This window comes from Oxyura jamaicensis, chromosome Z (assembly GCF_011077185.1).
Source record: "Oxyura jamaicensis isolate SHBP4307 breed ruddy duck chromosome Z, BPBGC_Ojam_1.0, whole genome shotgun sequence".
In the NCBI taxonomy this organism is placed as follows: domain Eukaryota; kingdom Metazoa; phylum Chordata; class Aves; order Anseriformes; family Anatidae; genus Oxyura; species Oxyura jamaicensis.
The window spans coordinates 657,687-673,111 of NC_048926.1; the positions used below are offsets into that span (position 1 = coordinate 657,687).

The window sequence follows — 15,425 nt, forward strand, 5'->3', positions numbered from 1 at the left end:
CTGTGGCACTACACAGAAGGCTTTAGGCCAGCAGACTGTGCTAAGTACTTGGCCTGACCAAGCAGAGTCCATCAGGGACCACTCAGCTGTCTGCAGCTGCTGAATCTGGAAAATCCCAAAATGGAACAGAACTTTGCTGCCTCCAATACTATCCCTCAAAATTTTAAAGGAATTTAGAAATATTTCCTATGCATTAAATACTTTTTATTTTGGTAAGAAATGAGTTTGCACAGAGGATGCTAAAAGGCAGTACAATGCTCTATAAAAAATACCACTTATGGGAAAACCATCATCATCTGCAATAAAAAATGCTGCACGGTGACGGATTTACTTCATCACAACCCATCAGGACCGAGCCATACAATTAGCACGACTGCTCCATTTGTGCAACAGTAAAAGAAGATGAAAAAAAGAGAGGAAAAATAATCTGGGGCTTTAACCCAGCACACCGCTGCTCACAGCTGTGGGTTTTACTGTTCCGCTAAAAGCAGGGACAACACTTCCAAGATGCAGCACTGGCACCAAACGAGTATTTGTCCTGGCACAACGCTGTGGAAATGCCTTACTAAAGGCTACGAGAAAAAAGAACTTGCACACCTAGTGCAACGATTCAGACACCTGGATGACTGAGTCACAACAGGTGTGCACGCAATGCAGTGCAGCAGAAGGAGCGTTAGGGTATTAAAAGCATTAATAATAGGATTACGTTGAAATGCTTCCACTTGGAGTCTCTCCAGACATCCAACGATTTGCTGAAATCTTATGGAAATCTCCATTGGGCTGAATGATCACTTCAGTGGGGTGCTGGATCATTTTTACTGTGGCTATAACTACACGTAATAGGAAATATTACCTCTAATTTAAGAAAATTTTAAGATAACTTATAACTATAAAAGTACAACAGAAACAGGGAGATTTTTTGCATTAATTCCACTTGCCCTTGCATTTATATGTTAAATTAAGCCTTTTAAAGGATCAGGAAGAAAGAAGACTACCTCTATCAGTATCTTATCTGTCAACAGGATAATAGCTCTTTTCTTGAAACTATTCAATATTTTAATAGCTTATTAAATTAAAATGTAATGGTTGAGAGATGAATGTTTTAATTTATCGGCTGTACTGGTTTAATAGTGTGACTGGGATATTTATCATAGTCTAAGGATGCTGTAAATGCTCACGTCTTAAATCCCATTTTACTATTAAGAGTACCGGTTGCGGAGTAAAGCAGGAACTGCCTAGGACAAAATCGCCTGTCGGTGCTCAGCTCCCTCCCAAGGTCAGCGGGAGCCCCTCATGCCTGTCGGCGCCCTCCGACCACGTGGACATGCGACCACAGGGGACCACCGCCACACTTCTCCCCCCCAGTGACTTCTGCAATTAACACTTGTTGTTTTCACTGTCTGTCTGCTGCCTCCATTGGGAATCTGCACACTGAGCAGACCACGAGGCAGCTCGAAAGCCACCAGCCAGGCTCCTCTGATCTGGCGAGGTTTTATTTAAATTCCATCTTCTGCATCCAGCGTGAGACTTCGCCTTTGTGTCCTGCTTCCTGCCGCAGGGCTCGGCGGCACAGCGAGGGCAGACCCATCCCCTGGAGGTGTTGTCTGAGCTCAGCTTCTGCCCCGCTTCCCACACTGCGCATCGTCCAGTGCTGCCCGTGGGAGAGGCGCCCAGCACCCGGACCTGCAGGGCTTGTGCCTGCTGGCCGCAGGGGGACTGCGGCACAAGCTGCAGGTACTCACGGGTACTGGCTCTGCTTCTAGGACAGCAGTGCAACGTGCTTGTGTGGACAGCTTGTGTCTTCAGCACACCTGGAAGCCTTCTCCTGCCACCTACCTCAAACTGGCTGCTCCTGGCCTGGTCTCAGCGTACTAATGGACAGCAGTTGGCTGAAGGGTGTTTATGGAAGCCACCAGAATGCAAGCCAGCTGTACCGGTACCTGGAAACAGCCCACCATGACCAAGCCCCCCAGATACTCCAAGCCAAATCCTTATTTTCTGCTCTTACCATGTTAGTCACTTCCCTCCCTCGACCCTTTTATTTTTTTCCCTGCAGCCTGTATGTGTCCTGCACATGGGAATCTAACTTGTTACTCAAGAACGTTATTACAACAGCAACAAAGATATTTATAAACCCTTTGAAATAAAGCCGTACAATTAACCTGGTCAGATTATGGCAGCTGTTCCAGTGGAGCAGTCAGGATGTAGGATGGGGCAGTAGGACAGATATTTTCATCTTTCTGGACTTATAAAATGTTTGAACTTTAAAGAGTTGATAACGCTTTGCTTTTCTGGTCCACATCTGTCAGATGTGAATGAAAATTAAAAGCCTGTGAAGGCTTACAGGTGAGCTAAAATCCACTCTTCACATTTGCTGTATTAAGGGGCAAATATCATGCAAAAGACCGTTTCACTCCAAGTAAGAAATTTATCTTTCTGGTGACCTTATTATATTCTTCACAGTACTCTTGAGGGAAGAGCTTACCTGCAGATGGCTGGAAAGCATTCCTGAAGGCCTTTCTTCTTAACTAAAGATCCTTCAAGGCAATACATGATGATGTCCATAACCTTGGAAACAAAAGTTAACGTTGTTTGATATTATATACTTCATAATAAACCTTCTGACAGGCAAAAATAGAAAATTTCTGTGCCTGACTGCAGCCCTGATATCTAAGTTTAAAGTATGATTGGGATGAAAGAAAACAGAACAGTCTTGCATGTAATAGTGTTTACCACAGCAATGGTACTGGGAACTTGAACCCTTCAGAGCACTAGCAAACGGTTATTAGAAGACTAATTTCTGGTAAACAGAAGCTATTGGAGCCCTGTAAGTAACTCTCTTGTTAAGAAGGCTTCAAAGCATCAATACCAAAGTTACAAAACCATTACATCACCTGTACCATTCTTCAGCAAAATTTGTGAGCAGCAAGGAACACGAAGGATAAAAATGTCCATGCGATCCCCCAGTGTGTTCAAGTACTGTTGCACACCTGTACCACCAGCAAACTCTCTTATTTTTTTTTTCTCTCCAACAATGCCAAAGAAATCTAAACTTCTTACGTTGAAAAATGAGCTGGGTGGTAAAAGGCTTATGGCCCACACAGAATGAAACTCTTCAGTGCCAGTCCAGGCCAGCAAGTTAGCCATCGCTGCATCACAAAATCAAAGAGAGATGGCAGAACAGCCTTACCTCCACCAGAAGGTCCACAACATCGGTAGGCATCTTCTCAATGAGTATTTCAATGACTCGTAAGATCTCTCCTTTAGCCCGAGCAAGAGTGGTGGTGTGGATATTCTGCTGAGACTGCGTGTTTGCAGCCAGGGCGGTGTGTCTGTGCACCTAGCAAAGAGCAGGGTTCATGCAAACGCGCCTTGCTCTGTATTCTCCATCTCTGCCTACTGTTATATGCATGTTACTTTGAGAGCCCATACCATGCAGAACATTTTGCTTCCCTTTGAGACATACGGGTTATCTCCCATACCCCGTTATGATTAGAACTCATGGTTGGTTATCCTTGAGGCACTTTTTAAACACAGGTCTGCCTTTTTAATTCTCAGTCTCGTAAAACTTCAGGTGAAGATGAGCAAATGCTTGGGTCTTGATTACCTAATTTTCACGTATTGCTGCATATTTCTTCAGGTATTAAATGTCTGCTCTATAGCAGGCCTTTTTTGGCCAAGCAAAAGCTCCAAGCACCTGGGTTCACTCAAATGGCTCTCAAAGACAGTGCCTACACTAACCTCACAGCACTGTTCCCCCCTCCGCACCCCACAGACCGCACAGCAGATCTCCACCCAGTCTGAATTCATACTTAATTGGGTGGTGTTTGCATCGCCAAAAGACAGTGGGATTTTACACATTGCTACTTGAAGTTTGTATAGCTGCTGCATCAGGATACAACAAATTAAGCCAGGCACAGCTCAACGGATTGAGTTCAGCATGAAACCAATTGTTAATTACGGGTGACTGCAAAGACCAATCCGCAGGAACACAAACATTACGCTGCTTGTTTTCCCTTTGGGGACGAAGGGCAGGACGTGGGTTTACTTGTGTTTCATGGGAGCGCGGTGCCCCAGCACGGAGGACTGCTGCTGGAGCCCAGCCCTGCCCAGGCGCTCACCTCCTTGGCGATGGTGGTGATGAAGGCGGGTGGTCTGGCGGTGGCGATGAGCGAGAGCGCGTGTCGCGCCGAGCGGGCAGAGTCGGCTGCCGGGCTCAGGGGCAGCCCCATTGTGATGCTAAACGGGCACCAGACAAAGAGGGGAGAAAGAAAAGGAGCATTAGAAATATAGAGTGAAAAGATTAGAAACAGCTTATAATGTCAGTTCAAGGTCAACGGGAGCACTCAAACAGTTAGAATATAATGGACTCCCAACAATGAGCAGTGATTAGGAGTCAGGGTGTTCTATCATCAAATACAAAATCGAATAATTAACCATGAAGATTGAAAACAGTATGTGCATCTGTCCAAAGTGTTAAAAAGGCCTTGTTAACAAATTATCTGTATGTGCTGAATACGTATCACAGAGGTGAGGACAAGGCAAATGAAGAATGTCTTCCAAAGAATTTATGTTTTACTCTTTTACAAAATCCTAAATGCGGGGTGAAAAATATCCCGTTTATAGTAATTCTACTTAATTCAGCTAAGCACTGGTTACAGGAGATTAAAGCGAGAAGCTTCCTGAAGACCTAAAGCCACTGCATCTATTCAGCGTGATTTTCTTTGGCGTGTGACTCAGTTAGAGCAGCGTGAAGAGACGACAGACCGCCTCGTACCTTGTACGTTCTACTTATTATGAAATTATTCTAATGCTCCTTAGCATTTCTAACACTCAGGTTTTTACTGCGAGTCTTCAAATAACACGAAGGGATTAACTGGTATCTAAGTTTTCCATACGCAGCATTTGTACTTGCTATGAGAAGATAAACGTAAGAAACAATAACATAACAGTAAGTAACTGATGGCTGCATTAAGGCAAAGTAAAATCCAGTATTTGGTAATTGGGACAGTATGTTACTTCACAAAAAAAGATACATAGCTGGTTTTGGTCTGAAAGCTTCCTTTCTTTCCGTGGTACTCCTTTAACTGTCACCATTACCTATGGCACTGCAGCCTGCGTGCCTGTTAGGCTAACTGGACGTTATCCCACCTCCACCAACCCTTCCTGCTCTCACATCCACAGCCCGTACACCCCCCAGAGGTACCTCCTTGCGCTCACAGCTCCGTGCCTTTAGCAAACCAAACCATTGCATGACGGTGTATCTGAGCCGGCTAAGAACTGGACTACAAAACCCAGCAACACTTCAAGGCACCCTTTTAATGATGGTTAAAGATTACGGGAGAAGACCACGGTGGCAAAGCAGCATTCACCTGCCGGCTTTGATGCACTGGGAGAGAACAATTCCCCAGCAGAAACCTGCAGCAGTGCGGGAGGAAGAACTGGCAGAAAAGAGCTAGAGGGAAGAACGCGTTTTTGGAATTAGGCTTTTACAGAAGGGGAGGAAGCATCTGGGAACCGGTGTGTGTTGGGATTAGCCTGAACACGTAGCCTTTCCTGCAGGGAAAACCCTCCAACAGGTCTACTGCAGAAAGGAAGGTAGACGCAAACCAGTTTGCCAGCTCTGAAACATTTTCAAGCTTCCTGTAACACACATTCTGCTGCTATGACCACGCTTTCACCCAGAAGTAGCACTAGGGTTCTGTTTTGCTTCTTAAATAAAGACAAAAGAAAGGCATTTCTTTTTGCTCCCTCCTGTAATAGGCAGCCATGTGAGTACAGTGCAGTTCCCCAGAGATTTTGCTAAATCATGAAAAAATATTTTTAAGAATGCACCAGAACCTTCTCTTTGCCATTTCTTTTGCTTGTTTTTCTGTGAAAATGAAGCCTTTTTCTGCATGCTGCCATGCTCAGCCATCAGTGCTCCCTGTTTCCAAAGGCCAGGGATGAAGCTGAATGCTCCCACGTTGCACAGGATGGCCACCTTTTGAGAACACACCCAAGTGAGCAGCCCTAAAACAACCCAGCATCGAGTTTTAAAGGAATTTCTACACCTTAGCTGTTTGTATTACAAATACACATGAACGCTAAGTATTAATAAAACCGAAACTTTTTGTTAAACTATGGCATTTAAGTGCATGTTGACAAAACAAGGTAGTTTTATTCCATGAAAAAAGGTAAAGTCTACAGCATAATGTTATCTGGAAGCGAGACTGAAGGAAATCTGCATTTTCAGAGCCAGGATGGAGAGCACAAAGGTTTTATTTCCTAGCACTCCCACAAGACCACATGTAAAAACGTGGGTAAGAGAAAGTAAGCGTGGCATGTCATTTCATCAGATGCGCTGAAAATGTCACCTCGGGCACTATTTGAAGGATTTCTCTTCCCCAGGGCTCTTCTACTCATATATATATATATATGTATGTATGTATGTATGTATGTATGTATTTTAAGAGTAGCAGAAGTTTAGAAAGTCAAATAGCTTACTGCAAAGCCCACTTATGGTTTTGAAGAGAATTTAGACAGTGTTACAAGTGAACAGTTAAGTTACTTATCTTTTTAATTGCTCCTTTCTTTCTTCTTCTTCTTTTTTTTTTTTTTTTTTTTATTTTATGAGAATTTTTTTCCTGGAAGCTTACAAGTTAAATGCTTCACAACAAAAAAAATCAGCATGGTTCAAGCGTTCTCTGCCAAATGAACCATTTTTCTGGAGCAACAACAAGACAGGGCACAGATTACCATTTTATAGACCTGAATTCACAAAATACAAGGCCAAGTTTATTATTATTTCCTTTCCCAGGAATATTGTATAGATATTATTATTCCCATGGATGTATATTAAAACTACAGCTTTTATGAAAATCTCTGCATCAATACTATAAAGATGCCCCTATAGCCTTTTACTAGTCAAAGCATATTTGACTGTAACTTAACAAAATCACATAAGGATTTTCCAGGTAGAAGTGATGAAGCAGGAAGCAGGTATCAAAGTCAGGCTTTCAGACCAGACTCATTATCTTCCAAAAGCAACCAGAACTTCAGTGTCTCGGCCCTTTTTTCTGCAGGAAGGCTTCCCGTTTCTGCCAGCAGCACTTTTCCTTACAGGGTGCTTGGTAAAGCGTGCATTTTCCTGAAAAGCAACAGGCTTTTTGCTAACTCATTAGCATCGCCCAGCAGTGGCAGTATGCGGGCAGGGATTAGCCCCCTCCCGGGGCGGCCAGCTGCTCGCACGGCCCCTTTCAGCAGGCGGCTGTGCGCGTGGAGCGGGCACCCTGCACCAACCCCCCGAACAAAACAGAGGCAGATGCAAAACCAACGTGCGCAGGGAAGGGCTGCCTTTCATGCCCAGACTTCTGTTCTCATGTCCATGGGCGTTAGGACGGCGCTACGCCCGACACAGGGAGGCAACGTGTGCCGTCCCTCCTGCCCCCCACCTCCCACCGCAGCCGTCAGCAGACATTTGAGGAATGACTTTTGTGCGCGCATCAGACAAAATGGTTGCAGCCTGTCCTGTAACGCACGCTTCTGACACCAGAGACAACATTCCACCCGCACACTACAGCGGGAGCCCTGCATCTAAATGCTGAATCTGGTTATTGTTTGACTGGTGCCTTCTGGCTGACGTGTAGACAGCCGATGCTCACCGGCCGGTATTCGGCACGGCCAGGGCAATAGCGCTCTCCACAGCGCCCTGAGAACCCTCTGCAGCCCCCCAGCCTCCTCAGCAGCTGGATTAGCAAAGAGAAGAGGTGCGGTTGTTGCTTTTATGGATGTCAGATTTGAGACAGATTAATTAAGTAACTTCAGGAAGGCAATGGAGAAAGGCTGCATCTGAGTGAAATCAGAACGTGAGAGTGGCCACCCTGTGTCGGCCTGCGATGATGTCTGACAGCAACATGCCACTACACCCCAAATTTAAGAAAAAAGAAAGCAAGGTGTATTTTTGTAGTTATCTATGATAACAAGAACCTTTCCACAAGCAGCACGTTTGGCTCTGCGTTACACAAAGCCCCACGCTAGCCGAGAAAAGAGTTTGAGAACTGCTGTCAGAAGACTACTAGCAGCCTCCAGCTGCAGCCAGATCCACCTCACCTCACAGGCTTTCAGAGCCGTGCCAGGTGCTGTAAGGGCACCCCTCCTCAGGTCACCGCAGCTAGTAGGTGGCATCCATGGGAGCACGACAAAACTCCAGCGGGTCACAGGAGCCTACCCTGCGGGCTGGGAGCCGCAGCGCTGTTAGGGCGCGTGTGTGCAACGCGAGGCACCGGGGACCGACGGAAATCACGAACTGACCCCCGAAGTACGAAACTGGGGTTCAGCGCTCTGTGTAGTTCTTCTGTCTTTGTAACGGCTTGCTTAAAGAGATGCTGATTCGTATTCGCAGCTATGTTTTCCAGCATTTTGTTACTCAAATTGTTTGCATAATCACGTAATCTTATTCACAATTGTGCAGCTGAAAAAGTAAATGAGTCAGGATAAGCATTTAGACAGAAACTGACACTCTTAAAATGTAGAAAACCATTTTACATTCTTAAGTAATTGAGTGGGCTCTCTACAACATACCTGTCTAAAACAAGTTATTTTAAACCTACTTCAAACGTGTACTTTACTACCTACAGAAATAAGGAGGATGCATTTAAAAAGCTGATTCTAGAAAGCAGTGAAAATGAACAAGGTAGTTCAGGAGAGCTGCAGGTTGCCTCGAGGAAAAAAGGGGAAGGAAGAATTTTCGATGGTGATGAACAGAAAATCTAGCCATCAGACCCCTAAATTTCTTGACATGTGCATTGAAGTGATGGCTGAACAAAGGGGAAGGGGCCAAACTTCCTCCCTGCATGAAGCTTGGAACTCAGCTTCCTCCTCCTCCTCCTCCTCGTCCCCAACCACATGGGGTGCCTGGCCTCTCCAAGGAGCACCCGCAGGCACGGCGTGTCCTGCGGCTGTCGGGAGGTGAAGCAGAGCCCCAGCCGCCTGGGAGGAAAGGTCTAAACCTTTCTGATCTGGTCTAAATGAAATGAAAGGCCTAAACCTTTCTGATCTGGTGAGGATACCAATCCCTGCTGCTGCCAAGCTTAAAACTTTGCTGTCGCTACAGCACACGCTAGCCTGCCTCATCCCCTTTAGGACCCAGCACCAGCTCTCATTTCTCCTTTTAACACCTCGATTTTGGCAACTGCTTAGCCTATATTCTAAAGTTGTTACCCTCTGCTTGAAAACTAGGGATGCCCCTACTACAAAGCACAGAATTCACACGAACATAAAACTAAAGGTTTCCACTAAACACAATCAAAACTATCAATATTTAGCCTAATTATTTAGTACACGTTTACATATAAACATATGGATCAGCTGAAAGATAGTTTGTTAATTCTGGTTTATGGTGTCACAATCTGTATCACAGCGTAGCTTGTAATTCAAAGAGCAAAAACTGCAGGCAGCACCGCTCCCTACAGTCATCCACACCAAGAAATCAAAGCCTAATAAATGCTAGAAAAATACTCTTAATCCTCATGCCTGAGCAGCTTCACTCGGTGTGGCTGGCTAGCACGCTACGGTCTTTGGGGACTGGGATGAACTGGGAGAGCCGAGGAGTTATAAATATCAGAGTTTTGGATTTCAGCTCAGATATTTTTTTAATTCAGAAGGGAAAAAAGAAAACACCGCTTTTTTGGTCAATAAACGTGAAGTGCTTTTTTTTTTTTTTTCCTTCTTAAAGCACAAGCTTGACATAAAAGCTCTTTCATAAAACGTTCTTAACATCGGGGAGAGAAGCCAGGCAGCTGTGCACTGTTATTGTGTACACGGTAAATCAGGCACAAAAAGGGGCAGCTCAGCAGGGCACCGCGAGGGTAAGATGCACACTTAACCCCCTGCACACATTGTTGCTCTGTTTCTTTCCATCTTAGTCTGTCTGCAGTCAGTACTGTATCTGTCACGAATGTAACAGGCCATTTTCAATCTAAATCTTGTTATGGATTAATAAGCAAACACTTTCTCGCTTATTATGCAATTTATCATGATGAAAATTGCATCGGGCTCCTCAAGGCTACATGCTGATACATTCATTTATTCAGTGCTCTGGCTATACAGAGCCATACTAATCTTTATGACAGCTAAGGATGTAATAGCGAGATGAAAATTACTTGCTGAGGAACTGCATTCACTCGGTTTCCGCGAGCCCACATTTAAATACAATAGGGCGCAGAGGTTCTCTGGGAAGGTAAAACGTCGGGGCTTCTTTGTCAGGCCACGAGAAATAATCGAGGTTCAGACAAATAACAGCCTCCACCCAGCTGGTACACATTTCCCCATTAACCCCCCAACACACACCGATCGCTCATTCTTTAAAGCCTGAGGAAATGTAAACCGCTGTAAGCAGTTGGTAATATCTGACTTAAGGTAACGGGACAAGAAAGCCAGAAATCCCACCACGTCCACACGGGTGTCGGGGCACGTGCGTGCTGTTAAGCATGCCCCTTAAGCATGGCCAGCCCCTTACTGCCCACACCATGTAAAACGCGTGTGCCTTTATCGATGACCAGTTACAAATTCGTTCATAAAATACAATTCCCAACACAGCACTTTTCAGAACTGAGCTCTGAAATACCACAGTTAATGACAGGCCTTCTAAAACTGCTTTTCCTGTTAGAAGATAGCACTATTAGAAAAAAAATCTTGACAAAACCAGAAAATTATCTAAAAAGGGAAATACGTATTTTTATTTGCAAACATTACTGTGAGGTGTCCAGGTGTTTCTAATTACAAGGACATACCGGTCTCATGTAGAACACCACAGAACAGCACTCACTGACATTTACCAAACAATAGGCTTAGAATTGAAAAATTGTTTAGAATGTAATTTTTAATACCTAAACCAATTTTACTACAGCAACGTTGTAAAGAAGAACATCTGCATGATAACCGACTGCCCTCCTCACGCTAACCACCCGATTACACATCCCTGTCGATATTCCCCTGACTACCACGAGGCCTACGGCAGTTCTGAAGCAGGCGTTTCCTTCCCCTGACCTACAGCTCCTTCTCCCACACGCGCCAGGATATATCCAGAAGCTCGACAGACGGTAGCAGTGCCACAAAGCAAAGCACCTACTGAAAAAGGGACCTCCACATTTTAAGAAAAGACATACAGTAAAATTAATACCTAAATAATCAATTGTGATGACCTCTGCAATTTTAGACAAAAGATTTTGTTTTCCTGTGAAAAAACCTTGCAAATAAAGTGTTACAGACCAGTCGTGAAGTCTTCCTACAAGAATGAAATTGCTTCCTCATTAATTTATCAATTAATGAGTGGTTTACTAATTAACACTTAAGGAATACCAATAAAACATTATGTAGAAAACTCTACATAAAATAAAAATTGAACATGAAATATGTTAAAAAAAATAAAAGCGAATATTCACACAACGCTTGGGGTGCCAGACATAGAAATCTGCAATTGCAGCAAACTGGGAAAGCTGTGCTGAAATCAACAGCAGCGCCACGATTCGCACTTGCTGGAGAGCTGGCTTTATATCCTGCGGGGAAACATCCCATCAGCACACAGTCAAAATCCAGAACCCCAGTTTTTTGGCATTTGAGTTAGGGAGTTATCGCAGCCAAAGAATACAAGCTTAAAAAAAGAAAACATTTTAAGTTTCTAATAGAAAAACCATCAATGATTTCTTATTTAGTGTGATTAAAATGATTATTTATCATTTAACTATTTCTGGTAAGAGTTATTGTCCAAACGGATGCCTGCAGAAATCTGATACTACAGTTCAGTTCATACCAACAACCAAATAAATATGAAGGTCAGATCTGCTCAGGGCAATCCTCCACCTAGAGCAGGAGCTGCATTTTCTATGCTGCAGCGAGGGATGAATTCATTCCTGTGCAATAGCTGTACTGACAAATCAAAGTTTTGTCTCAGCAGCGCTAATGTACACCCACCTCTATTTTTCAAGGTTTTACATTAAAAGCAGGAAGCCTGCAACAGCTTTGAAAGCCCATAAAGCATGGCATCATTGTTTTGTCTCATGTAAACAGCCTGCTGGGGTTGCTGCTCTTACTTTCTTTTTACTTTAACTACACAGACAAATCAGAGCCTTTCCTTGTGCATCCCTAAGTGGCTTGCTTTTTTGGTAAAAACTAAATAAAGAAAAATTTATTCAGATAGCGGTTTAGAGTAATTTTCAAACAAGATGGTCAATTTTATAGCAAACGATAATAAAAATAAAGGCTGTACTGCAAAACCCTGTCCTGTGCAAATAGCTCTGCTGCCATTAATCAGATTAACAGGGCGAGCAAAGAGCGTGTGAGAATCCGGACCCCAGCTCATTGCATTTGACTCTCGAATCATAAAGCCTGGGGATGTTCAACAGAAATGCTACTCAACTCATGGAAAGTCACATACCTTAAAAATAAAGCAGCACTAAAATTCAAGAAGTCCATGATCTTAACAGAAAATGCCTAAGACGCTACCTTTATTATGCAAGGCATCTTAATGACTTCACCTAGGCACTTAGCCGTAATTATCCGATGGTGTGATTGATAGGATACGGCACCAGCCAGTGCACAATCCGGTCTGTGATAAACGAAGCGAGCAGAAGAGCTGAACTGAAAATAGGACAAGAAGAGCCGCGCAGCCTCTGCCTCGGCCCGCGCCACGCTGCACGCCGCTCGGCGAGGGGAGGGAGCTGGGCGCACGCCCTGCCGGCTGCAAACTGTCTGCAGGGCAGCCCTGCGGTGGTCACCTTCCACATCACATACTGGTTTTAGAACAATTACTGTACCGTACCATTCATGGAAGACTAAAGTGAGTTCATTAGCTGCGGCAGCTCTGGCATTGTAAGTTTTATTCGCTTGGCTCTAAGAAACAGACAACCAGTCTGCTACCCTGTACGTAGATAAAGGCAGTAATTTTCTGTGATTTAACAAACATCAAACAGGGCAGGCAAAATTACAATACCACCCTCAAATTCAGAGAACTGATTCTTATTTCACTCTAATTCATCAGCCTATCATGTTATGTCTAACAGTAATATATACTTTTAAACATTTAGGAAGCAGATCCAGCTGATGAATCCTACAGACACACTATTCCAGTGCTGCACAGACAGAGCTGAAGTTTTACAGTTACAGTTATTTTTAAGTTACTGAACATATGTGCACTCAGAGTTCCATGCACAGGAAAAATCATAGAAACAGTATTTTTAGCACGTGTTTTATGCTGAAGTGTCAGGTGTGACGATGAAATTCACACGCCCCTTCCTTTTCAGACCCAGCTACAAACACCGAACTGAAAGATTTTATTTCAAGGAGGCTAGAACATACATATACATCTTTATTTGGGACACTTTAATAAGTTGTCTTCTGGCCCCAGAGACAGGCTGTGGTCTGCTGAGTTCACGATTTGTTAGCAGTCCTTAAATCTGCAAGTTACCTTGCTGCTGTCAGTAGCGTGTTACTGACCCAACAACCACCTTTCCCAAAGCGTGCTTTCCCAACCAGCTCGTATTCTGAGAGGATGGTCATAAAACCATGGAACAAAAGTCCATGTACTGAGACACGCTGGTGCAAAACACCTTCTGAAAATACTACTTTTATAGTTAGAAAAGGGCCAAAAGATACTATAAAAAAATGGACAAGCGTATTTTAGATATGGATGTGCCTTCACCCGTTTGTTTTCTCAAAGTTCCAGCTAATGTGACTATAAGATTCATGCTCTGTAGCCCAAGGCAATGCCTGCCAAATACTTGTTGTCTGTCGGTGTGGGATGGGATGGCTCAGAGAAGTGAGCGCTGCAAGGCCACCACTCACAGGTGACCCGATCTCCCCGGCCAGCGCTCACGCCCGCTCCCTTCCGAGATGGCACAGAGCCGCACACGGCTGCACTGTGTATGTTAGCTTAGATGGTCCTGGTTCAAACACAGAACGTGAAACAAGGGATTGTTCCCTTTTCCACCTTCTTGCCAAGTACTTCAGCTATTTGTACTAGAACCGACTCTAAAACCAGGATCTGCAGGTCAGAAAGACGCAAGGGTTTTCATAAGTGAATGAAGGAGATACCTACTTAGCAAGCTGCTTCTCGGCATCGGCACAGAGCTCCAGAAGGCCCATGAGCACAGCAGAGACGTCCATGTAGGGCTCCCAGACGGTGAAGCCGCGGCCGATCAGGTCGATGGCAGTTCTGCGGATGGTGCTGTGCGCGGGCAGCTTGGGGCTCGGCGGCTGCAGCAGCAGAAACGTCAGTGCCTTGCCTGCCGAGCAGAACGGGAGAGAACCGGTACAATGAAAGAGAACTGGGGCATTGATTTGGCTCTGTTGTTTTGAACTGCTTGCTGTTGGGAACACGTCGCACGGAGCACGCCACAGCACGGCTTCCCCCCGCAACGGAGGGACAGCGGCTGACAACTGCAGCGCCTTCCGGAGTCAATGGAAACAGGGAAATGTGCCTCTGTGGATAGCAATTATGCTAATTAACTGCAGGGCATTTGATGCCCAGAGACTCTCCGTGCCGTGTTTCTTTATGGAGGATCCCGGTAACCCACGACAGCCCCCAGTGCCGACACTAACAACGTTTCACAGGCAGGGCGGGTGGGTGCAGATCGTCTCAGGCAGCCGGCACCCAGGCACCCCAGCAGCACGCTCAGCTCAACCAACAGCAGGCTGCAGAAACGGGGGTGCCCTGAAGTGAGCCCATCAGAAATGGAGGATCAGAAAAAATGCTTAGTACAGAAACACACATTTTTAACTTATGCTTCATTCTTGCCTGCCGCTGAGCAGCCCAGGCAGCACCAGCCCCCAGGCACGGGCGACCTGGGAACCAGAGAGCCAATTTTACAGCAAGGATTTGCCTTCCTGGCCAAATACACTTCCCACGGAAAGCTCCTCCGTGTTAGATGCATGGGGATCAGCAATGCTTTATTTAGGCAGTGCAATGAAATTATTTGTCAAGCCTCCGTGTCGCTGTCTCCGGATGCACAACAGAGCGTTGTGCTCGCAGATCCCAGCGCTCCCGGGGCCGGGGCTCGGTCTCTGGCTCCAGCAACACGCACAGGGTGTGAACGCCCAGTAACACCACCCCGCCTACGTGAGCGGAGATCGGCTACTGCTGGTGGCGAAACCACCTGCCAGCATCACAGCCCGAGGCAGAAGCCGCATGGAAGGTTGCATTAAAAGGATGGTACGTTAATTAATAGCTCAATTGCATCGACAACTCTTGAGATCACTGCATACGCTGAAAAACCAAATGAATCTCAGATGACTCATGTTATACAACGCACCCCAAATGAATTAACGATGTGTTATGTATGAAGTCCCGTCCCCAGCCGCACACAAAGGTGGCCGAGCAGAGGCAGCACGGTGCCCTACTGTACTCCTCACTGCTCCACTTGATTGGGTTTATCAAATAAGATAACAGA

The 15,425-nt window shown here is 45.2% G+C and overlaps 1 protein-coding gene across 3 annotated transcripts in view; it reads right to left on the reverse strand.

The window, feature by feature from the left end:
* WDR7 (WD repeat domain 7) overlaps window positions 1-15,425 on the reverse strand; it is a 105,959-nt gene that overhangs the window by 26,017 nt on the left and 64,517 nt on the right. For all 3 annotated transcript variants that reach the window (XM_035309534.1, XM_035309533.1, XM_035309535.1), the window contains 4 exons: window positions 14,075-14,261; window positions 4,122-4,239; window positions 3,191-3,340; window positions 2,486-2,568 (listed from right to left, as the gene is read on the reverse strand). In XM_035309534.1, coding sequence (XP_035165425.1) covers window positions 2,486-2,568; window positions 3,191-3,340; window positions 4,122-4,239; window positions 14,075-14,261 — 538 coding nt within the window. The remainder of the gene's footprint in view (window positions 1-2,485; window positions 2,569-3,190; window positions 3,341-4,121; window positions 4,240-14,074; window positions 14,262-15,425) is intronic.